Source organism: Candoia aspera, chromosome 1 (genome assembly GCF_035149785.1).
Source record: "Candoia aspera isolate rCanAsp1 chromosome 1, rCanAsp1.hap2, whole genome shotgun sequence".
NCBI lineage: Eukaryota > Metazoa > Chordata > Lepidosauria > Squamata > Boidae > Candoia > Candoia aspera.
Genome location: NC_086153.1, coordinates 170,469,920 through 170,490,225, shown reverse-complemented (window position 1 = coordinate 170,490,225; position 20,306 = coordinate 170,469,920). Strand labels below are relative to the sequence as shown.

At 38.4% G+C, this 20,306-nt stretch overlaps 1 protein-coding gene across 1 annotated transcript in view; it reads left to right on the top strand.

The window, feature by feature from the left end:
- The first annotated feature begins 613 nt into the window (after positions 1–613).
- Positions 614–20,306, top strand: part of SPAG16 (sperm associated antigen 16) — a 298,090-nt gene continuing 278,397 nt past the window's right edge. The window contains exons 1-5 of the mRNA XM_063317912.1: positions 614–709; positions 826–1,211; positions 7,546–7,592; positions 11,268–11,366; positions 12,224–12,351. Coding sequence (XP_063173982.1) covers positions 1,160–1,211; positions 7,546–7,592; positions 11,268–11,366; positions 12,224–12,351 — 326 coding nt within the window. The 5' untranslated portion in view covers positions 614–709; positions 826–1,159. The remainder of the gene's footprint in view (positions 710–825; positions 1,212–7,545; positions 7,593–11,267; positions 11,367–12,223; positions 12,352–20,306) is intronic.

Below are 20,306 nucleotides of genomic sequence, written 5' to 3'. Positions count from 1 at the left end.
CCAGCTTGCTCGGGAAGGTGACAACTAGGGAAGACAACGGCAAACCACCCCGCTATAGTCTACCAAGAAAATGTCGTGAAAGAGGCGTCCCCCCAAAGGGTCAGACATGACTTGGTGCTTGCACAGGGGTGCTTGCACCTTTCACCTTTTTTACAAGCAGTAGCTAAGGAAGCTCACCAGAGAAACTATTTCAATGCTGGGGATGCTATCACAAAACGGTTTTCTTATGTATCACCATCAAGCCTACCTTGGCAGGATGCAAAACAGGCAATACAGCTTTCCAGATTATTTTATGTAATGAACAAATGTGTTTATTTTAGTAACCTTTAAACAGTTTAAAGGTTACTAACAATACTTTGAATTGCCCTGCACTCATGCAGTGTTCTTGGCAGTCTTATGGAAGTGGATTTGGTTATTTTCTTCAGGGAAGGGTTTTTTTTTAACTCTTTCACAGCCTGTTAACTAAATCATCGCTTACAGAGCTAGCACAAAAAAGAAAAAAACAGCTTACATCTAAATGAATGGATTGCAACAATATGAGAACAACGAAATGACAGCAACGATTGCATTCAAACATCTAGGCAATTCGTTTTATGAATTTTAGAAGCAAGCTTTTCTAATTTTAGAATTAATGATTTTTCATTTGGATGTACGGCTTATAATGAAACAGTATCCGGGTCGCAACCCTTCAGTTCGAGGGAAAATGAAGGTAGCTGAACAAGCCGCTAAACATTCCCTACATGCCAAAAATTAGTGGATTCGGGGAAAGACTTTGATGTGATGCGTTTGGGTGAGCATTAAAAACTCTTTGTTTTTTTTTGATAGGGGAATTCAATCAGAGAAGCAATCAAAAACGGGCCAAGAACACCTCCCTGATATTTTCTAGCAGGTGGAGAAGTGACACTCTCAAACCCACCACTCGCGTTCCGCCTGTAAAATGACACCCTAATGAAAAGTCTCCTCCAGGGCACTGACCACCGAGATGGAGGGGATAGAGCGGCGCCAACCTCAGCACCCCGTCAATCATTTCGTTAACGGAAGTTCGCGCTTTCCTTGCTAGGCTGACCGCGCGAGTCCTAGCAGAGGGTGGCTGGGCGGTTACCCGGGCAACGCAAGGACGCGCCGGGGCGGAGCTGCGGGAGGGGAGTTCGGGGCCAACATGGAGGAAGCGACGACCGTGACCACCATGGAAGGCACCTTCTGCCTGCAGCGTATCCTTGGCTTTTTCCTTCGCCCACCCTGGAAGGGCCGGGGGTGGAAAGCAGCAAATCGTACTGTATAGGAGAAAGGAAGGGAGCGGGGGGAGGGGGGTCTCAATAGGCTTGGAGGAGAAGAGAGCCGTCCCCAAATCTCGCTCGTTTGCCCTGAAAATCTAACAAGACTTGGGATGTGATCTCTGACTGTGATTGCAGTTGTATGCAAGTTTATTGAGAGTGCGTGTGCGTCCCACTGAGCGCAGCGAGATTTATTCCGAGAAGAAACATCATTAGGTTGTGTCTGTATCTTTAAACAATTTACCTCTCTATAAAGTGGTAAAAGAAGGGTAATTTCCAAATATCTTACATATTAAAGGTTACAGAAACGAAAAGAAAGAAAATATGATCTTGCTTGCATTAAATGAACAGATTTTAAAAGGTAACTATAATATTTCAGCTTGCAATAGTTTAAGTAATAGTCCTATTATTTAAATTACTTTTCATGAAAACTTTGCATTTATTGGTGAATTAACAATTTGTGTAAATCTATAACTGATGCCCATATTAAAATAGCTGAGTTTCTGCTGTCCCTCTGGTATTTCTATTTGGTGTGAATAGTTATAATTAGTTTTCTTCATTTCCTTTAGTTTTAGTTTAGTTTTTTAGTTGTCTTTCTATGACAAATGAGTTTCTTTTTTCTGGGATGAAGATCCATGTTAATTTTTTATAGTTATAGAGTTGTATAACATCCGACAAGCCAGGAGAATTTCCGTAAAACTTACCAAGTTCAACCAAACCTGTAAATCTATATCCATTGTAGACTCTGTTGAAAGTGAATAGACAAATTGCACTATTTCCAATTAAAAAAAGAAAAGAAAAGAAAACTCCATTTTCCCTCAAGTTTTCAAGACTGCTTTTTCATATAAAAGCTGAGAGGGGGCAGTAGTTTCAGTGACAACTATTAAAGGCATTTTACAGTAATGTGCAACCCAGTACTATGCAGGTTTACCAAGGAGAAAGGCTCATTGCATTTGATTGCTTCTTAGGAAATATGCATAGAATTGCAAATATGCCAGATAGATAGATAGACACTGAAACAGACAGACAGACTATTCGGAAGTAAGCCACTAAATATGTGTATATTCATTTGAAATTTAAATGTCACCTTGCCTGCTTTTTTTCCTCTTACTGCTTTGGTAAAGTAATGGAAGGAGTAAAAGAGTTCCACTGAAGCTTCAGGCATTTCTGTAATTCATAACACAATATGAATGTGTGTTTCACTTTTTCTGCACTAGTTTGTTACTCAAATTTATTTCTTTATCAGATTTGTCACCTCCCATCTCCTCTCACCAGATAAATAAATTTTATGATTATTTACAACAAAATAACCAGAAAAGCAGTAAATATATAATGCAATTATCATATATAAAATACACTATATAAAAACAATTACAAATAACTAATAAATATAGATAAAAATAAAGATGGCTATGATCTAATTCAGTCCTTGCATGGGAGGAGCACTTTAGGGCACTAGCCATCTAGTTTCAAATTGGTTTTTCAAATTGCAAAGCCTATTTCTTTGAAAATCTCCCAGAGCATTCAGCAGACCTTCTGATTCTTTTAAGACTGAGAAAATGGGTGGGTGGGCTAAATTAATGGACCTTTCATCCCTTCAGGTAAGGTAATTATTAATCCAGAGTTTACCAGTCTTCTGATCATCACAGTGAGGTGGTGATGAACCCTTCCAGTTTCATCATATCCTCCTTATATTACAGGATCAAACCAAGCATATATCTTCTATGTTGTGCCAGTGATATGTGGAAATAGCTACATGAAGTCATGATTGCTGTGGAATTCCAGGTTCACATTGATAATGCAGCCCTGATGTCGAAATCTCTAAGGAATATTTTTCCTAGACTCTCCAATCACATTCAGAATAACCTTTAGCAGTTTATAGAGAGGCTGCTTGGCAAATAGGTAGATGGTAAATCAGCTGAATTCTCAAAGGCATACCCTCCTCCGGTGGGAATGGCAGACTGAATGGCTGTGCCCACTGGTTCAACGGGCAGAGCTGACAACATGGTAACTTTTTTCAGGCTCAGGCAGGTTTTCCTGAAGCCCAGAAATGTTCTCCGGATCAAGGAAAATAACTCGAATCATCCCATCTGTCCTCTGGATGGCTGCTTGCAGCCAGAAGATCGCAAACAGCGTTTTGCATTCAACTGGTAAGAGCCAGCTGGGAGGCGGGGACTTCATCACTTTCTAAGGCGTGCTGTAGCCTTAAAGGGCACTAAGATCGGCCACCCCATTTCTAAATCACCATTGTGTATTTTTTTTTAAGTATATATACCCCAAGAGAGGCTTTCTGCAGCGAGGAGAAGCTGGTTCTTTTGGTGCTTAACATTATTTTTGTGATTCCTTTTTTTTTTTTTTTAATCTTTTAAGTTTTGGATTTCGTTTTCCTTCCAAAGGAAATTCTAAAGATTGAGAGTAAACAATTATCTTCCTATTATTATTTTTGTATTAAATCTGAAGATAACTAGCATGTTCCTACATGTTGAATTGGCTGATTTGAACCTTCAGCTTTCTGTTTTCACTTTCTCTTGAGAACTATCTTTTATCTCACTCTCACTTTATGTAAACACACTTAAAACTCTTCCATATCTTTGACTTTTGCTGGTTAAAATGCTAGGGGGTGCCATAATCTACTGCTGAGACATGGAGGATTTCAAACAGATTCTTTCTGACTTTCACCAGGATTTTAAATAGATTTCTGACTTCTTTCAAACTTTTATGCAAGATACCCAGGACACTGTGGAAAATATGAGATCTAAAATGTGCCATCAGGTTGGGGATGTGGTCGATGAAATTGAGGAATTTAAAAGCAATAGAAAGTTTTTTTTAAGACTGAGATTGGGATTTTTATCAAGATGCTGGATGAAGATTGGATAATGGAGTTGTAGAAATCTAAGGGAGAGAGTGATCTGCAAGCCATAAGTAAAGTCGATCTCCTGGTGGAATGCCATGAAGAGAACCTGGAATCTTTGAGGGGGGCAGTTGGGCTGTTTGATTCTTGCAAGAGGAAAACTCTGTGCACATTGTGGGGATGTGTAACTGATCTGGTTTATTTTGAAGTGGGATAAGGGTTGAAGAAAGTTCATCTGGTTTGCTTTAAGGATTTGATTGACACTATTTGCATTTAAAGATTTGGATTTACTGTTTTGAATTGGCTTTGTTTTTTGGGTTTATTAAAATTATTAAAACTGTTGTATTGGGGTTAAAGAATGTTTATCTGGTTTGCTTTAAGGATTTGATTGATGTTATTCCTTTTTAAAGATAAGGACTTACTGTTTTGAATTGGCTTTGTTTTTGGGTTTATTAAGATTGGGATTATTACAATTGTTGTACTGTTAAGTATAATAGCAGACAACTTATGTGCTTTTAATTTGATTCTTATTATAGTAGACAGAAATGTATAGAATAGTGGTAGGAAGGGAATAATTAAATATGTTTTATCTTTTGGAGGGGAGAAAGATGTTTAGAAGATTTATGTGAACTTTTTTTTTCTTTATTTTAATATAAGGGGGAGGAGTAACTGTACTTTGTGATTTTTATTATGTGTTAAAGTGGAAAGACTTATAGAAATAATGTGGTGTTTAATATAGAGTAAGAGATCGATTATGGAAATTTTTGTATATCTTTGCTGTTAAAAGTTGGAAGCCACATCTTTTTATAAATCTGAAAATTTTTTCTCTTGTGTTTCCTCACTTTTTAAGTTTTTTTTCTTTCTTTGTATTTTTTTTTTTGTAGTTTTTATTCTTCTCTTGAAACCTAATAAAATTTACTATAAAAAAAAAGCATACCCTGAACTTATGCATTTGAGTGGAAGGCCTTTTGGACCACAGTCATTCTCCCCCTCTTGCCCTCTGTTCTTTTCTGATACTAAAAATGAATATTCAGGTAGGTCTGAATCTGGTCTTCCCCTCAGGACTCAAAAATGCATAGCAAGCTCCCTTCCTCTTTCACAAATGAGTCATGGATGATAAATGTTAAAATAGAATGGCCTTAACTAACAGCACCATAGCACCACTAGACTAGAGGTTAGACTGACAGACAACCTGGGTTCTAAGTGATGGAGAGGCGTTTGGCCAAGAAGTCAACTTTCAAAAGTACTCCTAATCTCTTCTGACCTGACCAATACAGCCCTCAGTGTATGTTTCTGCCCAGCTCAATCAGAATAAAGTAATCCCCTTTCCCTTCCATTTTATCACTCAGGACATTGCTATTCAGGGTAATGCGTGTAATAACAACTTACAAAATGAATTGCATGGATGTTATGGTTTACAAAATAGTGAACAATAATTAACCATTAAAATGCCTAAACAGAAATATAGACAGGCTTATTAACTCATCTGATTAGATAACTATGATCAGGCCTGCAACTAGGGTCTGTGTCACCAGGGGCAAACATGGATTCCGTGCACATTTTGGCACCCCCCCAGCACTCATTTTGGTGCCCTGCAGCGTGGCACATGCCCTGCTTTCCCCCTCTAGTTGTGGCCCTGACTATGATTTAACTAGATTCTGCTGCTTTTCATTTATTTTATTTACTTATTTACAGGACTTATATGCTTGCCTATCTCATATAATGATTCTAGGCAGCTCACAATACGTAAAAACAAATATAAAAATAAAAGTACCCTTTCCCCCAGGTGCCAGACCAAACAGCCTCTCAGCAAAACCCCCATCCTAGCGCAATGCTTTACGGCCTTCTGGAAGGCTAAAAGAGTAGAGGTCCCTTGGATCTCAGGTGGGAGGCTACTGCAAAGGGCTCAGGCAGCCACCAAGAAGACACACCTCTGAGGTCCCATCAGGTGGCAACGTTTAAGGGAGGGGACATGGACTGTGCCCAGCCTATCTAACCTAGTAGGATGGGCAGATACCCTCAGGGAGAGGCAGTCCTCCTTATCCCTCTCAGTTTCTGAGGAAGTTTTCAGATACCCAACAGCAAGTTTCTCAGGCTCCTACCCTGGGCTCTCTTTCTGTCCTTGGGCATTTCCACTTGACATGGTTTTCACTGTTTCTCCCTCCCTTACAAAGCAGTTTGAAGCTATCTTTTGTTAGTCTTCATTTCTGTTGATCTTGAAATGCCAAGGACAAACAAGTTGGGGATAGGACCATAAGTTCTTTGTTCCTAAACATTTAAAGATGTCATGAATTTGGGAAATGAGCTTAAGAGTTCATTTACATGCCCAGCCAAAAGCAGTGACTCATATTTTGTGCAGCTATGAATTTATTAGGCATGAAAGCCGGCTGGGTGATTTTGGGCCAGTCACTTTCTCTCAGCCCTAGGAAGGAGGCAAGGGCAAACCACTTCTGAAAAACCTTGCCAAGAAAACTGCAGGGATTTGTCTAGGCTGTCTCCAAGAATCAGACACGATTGAATGGATTAAAAAAAAATGTGGCCATAGTGGTTGCCAGTTAACTTTTCAGTTCAGGTACCAACATTTTCTGAAGTGAGCCTGTTCATTTTTTTTTCATTTACTCTGTTTCCAGCATTCTGAAAATTATTTGGAAATAAAAAGAAATATATGAAGGGTCTATTGCTCAGAGAAAGGAACAGTGGGAGATAGGAATATATAGCAATATAGTATTAATCTTAGGAAATGCTGCTTTCAGGCCAAATCATACTGCCATGAACAGCAAATACATCTTAATTTTTACTTCTGCAGCTACACGGACTACAGTTAAGATTTTACAAACGTAGAGAATGCAGCAGAGAAAAGATTTTACATTTTGGTGACCAGGGTAGATTGTGCAAGTTCTTAAAACTTTGTTCAGAGTAGAACGCTGCTATGTCGGAAGCCCCATTTAACAAGGCTTTGCATCACTGAATTATTTCTGTCTCCGTTGATACGAAACATTGTATTTGTTGAAATTATGAAGAAAACCTTCTAGTGAATTAATACTACAATAAGCAATGGAAATATTTCATACATTTAAAAAGTATAGTTTTTAAAAATCATGAAAAACAATTGCAGGAGCAAGTGGTTGTTGAATAATAACAGGTAAACCATGAGAGTTTGTAGCATAGTGGAGATGAAAACAGAATCTAATTCAGCATTTCTGGAGAAAATTTAAATTTGAATTCTTGAAAAGGCAACATTAGAATTGATTAAATTATGTTCATAAGTTAGGGTTAGGTTAATTTTACTGTTAGTAGTCAAATATTTATGCAAAATGAATAAATAGACATCAAATAGCACTGTGTATGTGTATCAGGTATGACATTAAATCATATTGTAACCAACACAATTTCATGTTCTAGACTTAACTAAATATGCAGAGATTACAGTAACTGAAAGTTCTGAAGATGACTATCAGTATGAAGAGGTAAAAACCTAAAATAGCACTGTATGCATATGGCGTTCTGATCGCCCTGATCCATCCTCTGATCTTGCTATCAGAACTTGATAACTTAATAATAAATATCTCTTCTCTAGCTCTCTCTCTGTGTATACAATCAGTATTATGAAATCAGAATTTATTTCCTGATCTACAGTAATTAGAAAAAGCTTTTTTTCTGGAAACCAATGGGTGGCTTGTCAATTCCCCACCTTAAATCCTATTACCAAGCCACATTATTAAAATGATTATTTTAGTGTCACTATCTAAATTAGAATGATTCAGCTCCAAAACTGGAGCAATTTAACATGGATGGACAAGGAAGATAGACCATCCCATTAATGGAAAAATTTAATTCTGGAATAAAATTAGGAGCATGAGCCCTGGGATATCCCTGTTAGCATAGTAATTAAGCATGAGAATTTTGATTAGATGCATCAGACTTCAGATTCCAGAGCCCAGGATCAAAGGACAGAATTATTTCTTTTTACAAAGTGCCATTTTCTGGCAGCAATTTGGCGTTCATACTGGAAGTCAAGGACCCTCCTTGGTTTCAGTGTCTGCAAATTAAAGACCTCCAAAGTTGGGATAAACAAGAATTTTTCAGATTTGCCCAACAGAAAGCTATTATTAATATGCCAATTATCAAAATATTAATAGACCAAATTGGGTGACTTAAGAAAGTCATGTCAAAGGGTAAATCTAATTTTAGTGAATTCATCCACTTCATCCACATCTTTGGCTTGATCCCTTTTTTGTTTTATAATTTTCCTTTCATCAACCAGCTTCCATGATCTATCTTGAATCCACTGTTCCTTCTGTCAGCCATGACGTCTCCCTATGATGTTTTGGGAGCATTCTGTGATGGTGTCTCTAAGACTGTTCCAGAGACCTTCCACACCAGCCATTTCCTGGAGGCCAAAACAATTGCACAGTTCCTGAGCAAAGGAGTTGGCAGCTGTAGGATTCTTCAGTTTCTCTTTTGCAAATGGTCTTTCTAGTATGGACTTCCTTAGATTTTGAAGCTTTAACTTAATTTCTGCCCTAAGTAATGGTCTGATCCAAAGTCTGCCTCTCTGTAAGCCTCGCATCATGCCATTTTCAACTGATACAGATAAAATCGATCTCGTTAAAGGTGTGCCCATCTGGTGACCGCCAGGTCGCGTTGTGGATACATTGATGTCAAAAGTATGTATTACCAATGCACAGTCCATTGTGTTCGCAGAAAGACACCAGTCGTTCACCATTGTTACTAAGGCAAGCTGAGGACGCATGAACTCCAATCACATTCTCTAGTCCACATTGGTCACCGCCTGTTTGAGCATTAAAGTCTCCAATAAGGATCTTCAGGTCGTAATTTGGATTACTATCAAAGGTGTCCTGGAGTTGCTCATAGAATTCGTCTTTTACCACATCATCCACATTATCCGTTGGTGCATAAGCTTGTATAATAGTTGCTTTTGCATGTCCATGGGCAAAATGAGCTGTAATTATTCAATCACTGATTGGTTTCCACCCAATAAGCGCCCTTGTTGCCCATTCACTTAGATTGAAGCCAACCCCATGCTCATGTTCTTTGTGGCCTGTATGTAAGATGATCTTACCATTGCTGTTGATTCGGGCACTATCCACCTGACCTCACTGATGCGCAGAATATCTAACATATAATCATTGAAAACCCGTAAGAGTTGGGCAAGTCGTCCAGTCTGATGCAATGTTTGTACATTCCATGTTGTCATGCGCTGCCTACCGCTGAGTGAAACACAGACACTGACTCAGTGAAGAGCAGGTTCAGGTTTATTACAGTGTAGTGCTAAACGAGAAAAAAGCTGAGAGTGAAGGGAGCGCGCCGGTGCGGGGTTTAAATACCCCGCGCCGGTCAGCGCCCCCCCCTTTGGGTTGCGTCATCCCCCCTTCGTCCTGCATGCTTCCGTGCCGGTAGGTGAAGGGTTGCAGGGCCCCTGCTGGTGCCCCGGTCTTCGCCCATAATCGGTTTCTTTCTCCGGCCGGTGATTGCTGTCAGCTGGGCGATCTCCGTTGCGCTTTGCTGACAGCTTCAGGTGAGCCTCGTGATCCACCCTGTCTTTGTCTTTCCTTCTTCCTCTTTTGTGTCCTGATGGCTGGGTCATCCGGCCGGGGTCATTCCCTTCTCCTCGGGGTCTGTGTCTGTTGTTGTGCGTGCTTGGCTTATCTTAAATCCCTTCCTCTGCTTCCTAGGTATTGTCATGTGTGCCGTTGTGCTGATGCCTTCAGCTCAACGGCACTCATGACACATGTTCCAATTCTTCTGATGTTCTTGGCTGGGAAGATCGTTTTGGACTTCGGGCATCGGACCCCATTGCTGGTTTGCTCTGTTGTCGTCATACAAGTCATACAACTCAGAACTCCCACCTATTTGACCAGAAATATTTGTGATTCTCCTTGCTGTTTCTGTAGCAGTTTAGATTTTACAGGGATGGGTTGCTGGCTCATCGCCTAACCCTCCTCCTTTCTCATCCGGGCTTGGGACCTGCAATGGCGGAGTTGATTGGGAGCATTAGGAACTCAAAACATACTTTTGCTCCCTTATTTTTCATCCTTAGGCCACAAAAATGGGTGGATAGTAGTGCATGCTCACTGTTACTTACCATCCAATCTGCAGAAAACTTGGCCAAGACTTTTTATTAAAAAAAAAAAAGCATGCAGCCTGAACTCTGTCTGGAAGAACATGCTCAAAAACAAAAGCAACATAGGATTTAACAGGCAGCTTGAAACCTCAACATCAATAAGAGCGTTCACAAAGAGCAGAATGCAAAATTCACTAAATAAATAAAAACATATAGACTTCACGTGTTATAGGCAACAGACAAATACTAGTAGCAATACTTGTTTACATTTTTTGGGATCATTTAAATGTTGTCTTGCTGCAAAAACCCCCTACATAACTCAAGAACTCATATCTTTCCAATAGCAAAAGTGGTTTAATTCTTTTGTAAAAAATTTAAAAAGCTCTGAAACAAGCTTAATTATCTTATGGGAGAAGAAGAAGGAAAATATGCTTTGGGTGTTTGGGGGTATCACTTCTTTCTCTTCTTTGCCATTTACATTCTTTTTAAAACTTAAAACAAACTTCTTTCTCATTGACTATGCCAGCTCCAGGAGTGGCATGGTTTTTAAAATCTGTTCTAGAGGTCTGAAGATTCACTAGTTTTTTCTGGCAGTTTTTGGCCACTCATTGTTTTTATCAGTGACAAAAACAGGTTGCCAAACTCAGGCATCTCCTCTTCCACATAAGTGCATGGTTTGATTAACTGCATTGATGAAATGAACAAGAAAGCTGTTTTAAGAGTTGTGAACCAACTCCAAATTGGGCTATCTGTGTGCCTAGTCCAATCATTAATCTACTTACTTAAATGCAGTTTTCCCTGTTTAGAAATTGCTTCCTGGGATTTCAGACAGGATCTTTCCTAAATCTGATATTTATATCTTACTTGGATGACATATTAGAGACTGAAAGCTGGGTTCTAACAAAATGCACAGAATGATACCTTCTCCACATGAGCCCCATTTCAGTTCTGCCTTTCCTTGCTAAATTAAAAGAATTTGTCATGCTTAACATGGAAACATTTCCCTCTTCTCAGTGAGCATACTAATTATATATATATATTTACAATTGCGACTTAGATTCCAGCAGATGAGGATTTTAGCTTACAGGAAGGTGATGAAGATCTGGCAAAAGCTTTACACACAATGCAGGAACAGACTATTGATGCCCAAATTATGGTAAGTATCTTATATACCGTAAGAGGAGGCTATGTTAATTTGCATGAATTCACAATAAATAATGTAATAAAAATGATTTAATATGCAAGATTCTGCATAGTTGACTTGAGAAAACAAGCAGTTTGTATGAATTGAACTATTAGACTGGGTAAGATTGCCTTGTATTAAGGCTAAGTCATATAGCATGTAGATATTTGATATTTCCCCCCTTCTTTTCCTCAAATGTGTGAATTTCTCAGGGTAGTCCATAACAAAAGCTAACTGCATATTAATGAAGTGTAATGTTAGATGTGTACTTATCAAACCAACACAGACTCTTCCTCCACACTCTTACAAAAGGTCTATTCTCTCCCTTACAAGGTAGTAAAGAAAGTAGGGCTAGAAACATTGTGATAGTAGCAAAAAACTACCACCTAATCTAATCTAATTCTTTGCTGCCATCTAGTTGTTTCCAGACTTGTTGGAGAGGGCCACAGAGGGGAGGGGACAGGACAAAAAAAAAGGGGGGGGACAAAGGAAAGACCACTAGAAGGTGAAGAAGGATGGAGAACAAAAATTTTAAAAGATTCAGTTTATAGTATCCAACCTAATTCCTGATGTTTGGCCAACCATGGACAAAGTTAACTTCCAGATTGTTGCAGCACAGATGTTAATCACAGTTCATTGAACTAAATTCATGGCTATCCTTGTGAAGCTACTCTAATAAGCTAGATCATAAGAAATGAACTATCTATATCCTATATATCTCACTGTAATTTACAAGGTAAAGAAAGCCTGTGATTTAAAAAATACTTTCCTGAAACAAATGATGAGGTAGATGGTGTTTCTAAAAGTTTCTCCTGAACTTTTCTTTCTAGGCTCAACGGCCGGGCCAGATTGCTAAACAGTCTTTGTCTGAAACACCTGAAATTGTAGATGACTTTCTTTGCAATTTTCTAATCAGAATGGGAATGAACAGGACACTAGATTGCTTTCAAACTGAATGGTAAATTGTTCTTAATTAAATAGGGGATCTTGTATTTCAAATTACTATTCATTTTTGAAACTTGGAATGTTGCTTTTTATTTTTGTTTCTATGTTTTCATACTGGGGATTTTTTTTTCTGTATGTAAGTTTTGAGTCTGCTGTTACTTAGAATATCAATAGTTTAAAATGTCAAGCCAATAAAATACCCTTTTGAAAAGTCAAGCCACCCCAGTTGCTTAAAATTTAGTTCTATTCTTCCATATCCTAAGATGGATGGTTAATCTGGACCATAAGGTAAGATAACCCGGTATATCCATAGGGTTCTGCAAAGCAAAATTGAAAACTGGAACCAGTACAACTGTTGCTGAGTCAGAAGATTCTCTGAATTGCAGCACCAGCATAATCCCACTTAGTAGCAAAAATGGCCAGCTGGAATTGAGGGGATGGGAGGATGTACCCTCTGCTTGCGCTACTGAAACTTCCAAAGAGGAAGAAGGGTAGGTAGATCCTAGAAGTTGGGAGATACAAAAGAGATCGATGCTAGCAGGAAAAGGATGGCAAAAGGAGGATTAGGAGAGTAGTGTAGGTAGTTACATTGTTTGAAGACTCAGCTCTGCAGGAGAAAGTTGCACTTCCTACCACTGGGAAAAGTAAATCAACATTTGGTAGCTCCTTCTATAGTGAGGGAGAAAAAAGCTGTAGATAACTCAGTGTGAGACTTATTTGTGAACTTGGGATCTAGGGAACAGATGGGACTGCTGGTGCTGCTTGAAACTATGGCTATCAGTTTGGCTACCCATTCATTAGAACCATGTTTCTCCTGGTTGGTCAAGACCTCCAGGAAAGTGACACATGGCTGGGATCAGGCAGTGGTGAATTCATTGTTGAGTGAAAGGGTGATTCCACTTATACTTAAGGAGGCAATGGTCTGCTCCCTCCACAAAAAGCTATCACTGATCCCAATGGTACTGGACAATTTCAACCTATTTCCAACCTTCCATTTCTTGGGGAGGTTGTTGAGAAGGTGGTAGAGTTCTGCATAAAACAGATTATCTCAGATACCTTACAATCAGGTTTCAGGCCTGGGCACAGTAATGAGACAGCATGGATTGCATTTGTGAATGACTTATGGTGCAATTAGGATGGGGTTGGTGCATCCATCCTGGGGTTGGTGCATCCATCCATCCATCTTTATTTTTTGGCAGCCTTCAATACCATCAATCAGTCCTTTTGTCACTAATACCTTGGTCACCTCTTGTTGAATTACTGCAGTGTGCTTTATTGTACATTGCACATTGGGGCTTCCCTTGAAAACTACTTGGAAGCTGCAGCTGGTCCAGAATGCAGTGGTATGGGTAGTTATGGTTGCATTTTGGTACATCCATGTAACATCCATGTAACGCTGCTACTTAGCAAGCTGCACTAATTGTTGGGGGACTTGGATGCGATTCAGGTTGCTGGTTATTACTTTTAAAGCTCTTCATGGCCAGGGCCTGATTATTTGCAGGACCACCAGTCCAATTATCTCTGCCTGTCCAAATAGATTGACATGATCCAAGTCCTGTTGCTTAAGCAGTTTTCTCTTGGTGAGACCCAGGAGATGTATAGAGCTAGATCCAGATGGCCATGACCCAGCCTGCTTTTCAAAAGACTTGGCTTTTCCCCCAGGCACTGGGTCAGGAGGCTTTGTGAGCCCATCTGGAAACACTGTCTTCGGTTGTTGATTTGCCCCTGGCAATGCATATATATCTCTGAAGTCCTTATTTGTTGTTTTTATTTTCTCGTTATATATGCTACCCTGAGTTGCATGTCAACTGTGTGATTTTATAGATGAATAAATACATTTATATATTGTACATACATGCAAACCTGCAGGTACTGTGCTGTAGGATATTAGATTCAGTGATGTAAGTCTTGTGAGAGTAAGATCTATATAACTCACACCATTTTGTTGTTACTCATTCTCTTCTCCATAACAGTGGTGTGATGATCTTATTTATAGAAAACAACAGTAAATTCCTTTAAAACAATAGGGAGTGCAATTTTAATAATGAGATGACCTTTTGAAGTAGAATATATTACAGGTGAAACTTTTTTGTTAGAGTGTAATAGCTTTCATGTATTTCACTTTCACTTGTATTTCATTTAATAAAGTAATATAATAAAGTGGAACTAATAGATATTTTGAGACAAATGAGAAAATAAACTGTAATGGATATAAGTTTTATTCTAGAATCAACTTTTTGATCTATAAACAAAATTGTTAATATTGGTATTAAAGCTACTAAAATCTGATGGTGGATTTATTTGCCTTTTTTTTCTTTCCAATGTTATTGACTGCTCTGTTCTAAGCCCCTCCCCCATTCCTTCATGGACATGTGTCCTAGAGTAGAGCTATTAGTAAGGTCCTGGAGAAAATTCCAAAAGCCAGGCTCCGCTTGCTTTCCCTTGGGGTTCCATGGATATTTTTCAGGTGGTCCGTGTACTTGGATGAGAAAAAAAATACACCTTTTCCCTGCTGACCTATAACTGAAATTTAGTACGTCTTGTTATTGATTTCATTCCATTCAATAAAAAAGCATATATATTACTACAAATATACTACATATGTGTTATTTCTTACTATTTTAATAACTGTACTTTAGCATAATTGGTTTCCTTGGTAATACAATCTATATCTTCATAACTGTATCTGTGTACAAAAAGGTTAAGAACCCCCTGACCTGCAGGATCAGTTGTCAGATTCACCTGTATGGTTGCTAAATAATCGTTTACTCCAGAAGTCACAGATTTTTTAAAGGATTAAAAATAATATCCAGCTGTTTCATTAAGAGATTGTATCAATGTACATTCATCATCTGTATTATGGGATACAATTGAAACTGAAAGAGAGCTATTGTTTTAAGAGACAGCAATGGTTATGCAAACTGGAGACAAAATTAGGCAATATACTGGTGTAGATTATTGACTTCTCTTTCTAGACATGACGGGAATAAGATTTGTGTTAAATTACTCTTTTATTTTCTACTTAAATGTTTGTATTATGAATTTTATTTCATTTATTATCTATTATCTATTAAGATAGATTTATATACATTCACTGCGCACTCTGCTTGTACTGGTCTATGACCGTAATAAATTGAAATAAATTGAAATGAATGAATGAATGAATGAATGAATGAATGAATGAATGAATGAATGAATGTATTTATTTATTTATTTATTTATTTATTTATTTATTTATTTATTTATTTATTTATTTATTTATTTATTAATCAAATTTATCACCGCCCATCTCCCAAAAGGGACTCTGGGCGGTTTACAATAAAAGATAGATAAAAATATAAAACTATAAAACCCTATGATACAGATACAATAAATACAATAAAAACCTTGATGGTTAAAAGTTCTTTATGATTTGCAGGCAGAACTGGGTCCTTCTAAGAAACTAACCAGCCCCAGAAATGGCTACTCTCCCTCCCGCCCCAGGCATAATTACAGAACCAGGTCTTTAGCTGTTTGCTAAAGTCCAGGAGGGAGGGAGCTAATCTCACTTCCGGAGGAAGGATATTCCAAAGGGCAGGTGCTATTGCAGAGAAGGCCCGCCTCCTGGACCCTGCCGGATGGAATTCTCTTGCAGACAGGGTCCGTAGCATGCCCTCTCTACACTACTGGGTGGGACGGGCTGATGTGTTGGGGAGGAGACGGTCCCTTAGGTAACCTGGACCCATGCCATGCAGGGCTTTAAAGGTGATAACCAACACCTTGAATTGGACCCGGAAGCATACTGGCAACCAATGCAGCTCGCGGAGCAAAGGAGTGACGTGTGCTGATCTTGAGAAACCCAATTTTGAAACAAAACCTAAACAAAATTATTGACAATGCCCCTTAAAAAACTTTGTGCTAAACTTGTTACTAGATTTAATTGAAAGGAAGATGACCCACAATTCCTCTGGAATGCCCAGCTTCACCAACTTGTCAACCTAGGGTTGCCAACTTTAGCTGAAATCAATCCTGAAGATGCCCCCTCCTCAGAAAATGTGTTCATATATGTGATTGCAAAAGGCCATATTCCCCCCATCCACCCCCCCCAGGACAAGACCAGAGAAGAAAAATATATCAAGTGAATTACTAGCTACCAATTAAAATTAATTGCCTGTAAAATAAAGCACTCCATTTATAAAATTGATTTCCCCATCTTTACACACCATCCATTGTCACATAAAAACACAAAGCTTCCCTCTCTCTCTCTCTCTCTCTCACACACACACACACACACACACACACATTCCTTTTCATCTTTCCAGCAGAAACAGCAAAAAATGGGTGGACATGGGAAAAGGATAGGGGTAAAAATTGGGTGGAGATAAAGTGAGAGGAAAAGGTGACTGGACAGAGAACAAAAAGAGAAGTGCTGCTTAGATATTTAAAAAGATTTAAAATTTATCATGGAAATTGCTCCTGTTAAGGGATCTTCAGAGACATCTACGTAGGTCATATAATTATTACTCATAAGTGTGGAGATTTAGAACCCTGAGTTCATATTGGCTCACAGTGCTGCTGAATAAAGATAAGAACATTTTCATGACTATTTTTACTAGGGAAGAATTATTTCCTTTATTGCTTAGCTTAGATTGATGAGTCTGTTTTTATGCCTAGAGGACGTAGACAGCTGATGAGAGAGTATGAAGAGGTGGAGGGGATGGTTTTCAAATTTCAGACACAAAATTGAGTGAGATAGCTAATTGCTTAGAAGACAGAAATAAAATTTTAAAATGTTCTTGATAGGTTAGAGAAAGTAACAGAATGAACTTTAGCAGGGACAAATACAAAGTTCTTCACTTAGGAAATAAAAATCAAATGCATAGATATAGGATGCGGGATATCTAGCTTTGTAATGATATTTGAGAAAAAAGAATTTGAAATAGTTGACAGACTGAATATGTGGCAGCAGAGTCAAGGTAACTGAAATTTTAAGCTGCATCAAAAGAAATATAATTTCCAAAACACAGGAAATAATTGCTCCCCTTTATTTGTCTTTGGTCAAAATACTGTGCCTAGTTCTAGGCACCATGCTTTAAGAAAGATCCTGAAAAATGATTCAGAAGGTCAGTAGGAATGATTAAAAGAGCCAGAAACTAAGTCCTATGAAGAAAAAATAAAAGGAGCTTGTTAAATGTAGATTTCAGAAAAGATTGAGGGGGCAAGTACCCCAAAAGATGTCACACTACAGCAGCTGAAGCTTGTTCTCCCCCCATTTCAGAGTGGAAGATACAGAATATTAGATTTAATTTATAGGAAGGCAAATTTCGCCTGAATTTTAGAAAACAGAGCAGATTGACAGTGGAATAAGTTACCTGTGGCGGTAATGATCTTGCCTTCACTGGGTGTGCTGAAGTAGATGCTAGACAGACATCTCCCTGGGATTCTTTAATGTGGATTCCTGCATTGAACAGGAAGTTTGACTGCATGGCCAAAACAGTCCCTTCCAGCTATATGATTTAATGCTAAAATAGAAAAAAAGGACAATTAGTAATTCCTTAAACTTATGTATCAACCACAGTCAGTCCCATTTTCTTCAGGAGAGTTTGTTCTATATGAGCACCTCTTTCCCATTTCAATGTCTGTTTGAAATTTGAATGAAGTGTTAATCACTGATATTTTAAACAAATTATTCAAAATTTCATTGAATGTTCTGCCCAAAGAACAATGTTACAGGCATTTAAAAATACGTAGCTTCTAAAAGAACATTGGCTGAAAGTTCTGATATTGATTTCCATGAAATTTGTCAACTTTACCCCCATACTAGTTTACCTTGTTTGAAGTTATTTTATTGATCTCTGATTTTAAACTTTGATTTGTGCTATTTTATTGTGTTGTTACTGGTTGGTATATTTTTGACCTTATTTACAAAAATAGGGTATGTCAGCTGATCAGACTTGATATCAGTTGGAGAGGTATGTAAGCCCAGAAAACAAACAAATAGTGTTTTTCTGAGAAACAAAGGTACACTTTTGTTTCTGAGTTTTGTTCCAAACTGTGGATTGAGTTGACTGCATCTGGGATGACCTAAACCAGACTATTCTAGTTCTAGAGCACTGGGTCTAATCTCTCAGTTGGATTGCACAGTCCTGTCCAGTCCTGTTCCAGAGTGTTTTTTGTCGGGGTGAGAAAGAGTTTATCTTTATTCATCCTTTTTCACTTATCCTATCAGATTTAAAAAGGAAGCTTGACTCATCATTTCTTTAACATCTAGACTGACAGGTTTTTGCATAAGGAAGTATTCACATTAGATAGTCAATTCATTGAATCTTGTAGGGGGGACTTGACATGCCTTAGTGCTCAAATTTCTGGTCTGTCATAGCTCATGAGAAGACTTATTTAGTTAACATTCTTGTCTTTCCTTGTGAAAGATGAAAGGTCCCCTGTGCAAGCACCGAGTCATGCCTGACCCTTTGGAGGGACTCTGCTTTCGCGACATTTTCTTGGCAGGCTATAGCAGGGTGGTTTGCCATTGCCTTCCCCAGTTGTCACCTTCCCCAGCAAGCTGGGTGCTCATTTTACCGACCTCGGAAGGATGGAGGGCTGAGTCGGCCTGAGCCGGCTACCTGAGAATCCAGCTTCCTCTGGGATCGAACTCGGGTTGTGGGGAGTTTCGGTTGTGATACTGCCGCCTACCACTCTGCACCACACAAGGCTCTGTATTTCCTTACTGCCACTGAAATATCTGGGATTAAGAATATGTTGATAATCTCACAATAATATTGATTAGTTAAGGGAAAGGAGGGAAGAATTCTGTGCATTGACTAGAGATACAGCAGACTTGTAAGGATTTTATCTTTTTTTTTTTAGAAAAGCGAAAGAAAGAAAGAGGAGGAAGAAATACATTTCTGAAATACACTTGGCATTTAAAAATATTCTGACAAAGGTTTTCTGTAAAATTTCCCTTCTCTTTTTTAAAAACTGGTTTCAGTTATTATATAATAATATTTATACTTTATTATAACAATATAATGAAATGGAAAAAAAAGTTTGAAATAGAAGAAACTAATAAAACAGAACCATTAAGAGCCAGTTTGGTGTAGTGGTGAACATCTAGCCTAGAAGCAGGAGACGGTGAGTTCCAGGCCTGCCTTAGGCAGGAAAGCTGGCTGGGTGACTTTGGGCCAGTCACTCCCTCTTAGACCAACTCACCTCACAGGGTTGTTCTGGGAAAATAGGAGGCAGGAGTATTAGTTATTGTTGCTGCTTTTGAATTTTGAAGGTAATGGAATACAGCTTAACAATGAAGATTTGATAAAGGCAGTAGTATTAGAAGAAGGCTACAAATATTTGGGAGTTTTGGAAGCTTCTGATTTATTATAGAATCAAGTCAAAATACTTCTACCAAATATATCAAATGACTTTGGAAAATTTTGAAATCAAAGCTAAATGGTGGAAACATCATTAAAGCAATTAATACCTGGGCAGTCCCTGTTATTCAATATATAGGAGAAATAATTGACTTTGTTACATGTTATGGAACTTGATAACTTGGTTCGGAAGACAAGAAAACTAATGACAATGCACCATGTTTTGCATCCAAAAAGTGATATTGATCAGCTGTATTTGCCAAGAACCAAAGGGCGTAGAGGACTCCTATAGGTGAAACAAATTGTGGAGGAAGAAAAACGTGGCCCGAATGACTACATTAAGAAAAACCAAGAATTCTTGCTGAAGGAAGTCAATCAAGGAAAGCTCTTGAAAACAACAAAGGTGAAAGCTGAGCATAGAAAAGAAACAATTGAAAACTGATTTGTTCATTGGAAGAACACGCCAATGCATTGTCAGTACTTGAAGGATATAGAAGGAAAATCCAATAAAAACCCCACATGGAGTTGGTTAACAACAGGAGTGTTGAAGAAACTGAAGGCTTTAGTTTAGCGGCTCAACAAGCTTTGCTGACTAATTGCATGAAAGCGAAAATTCATCATG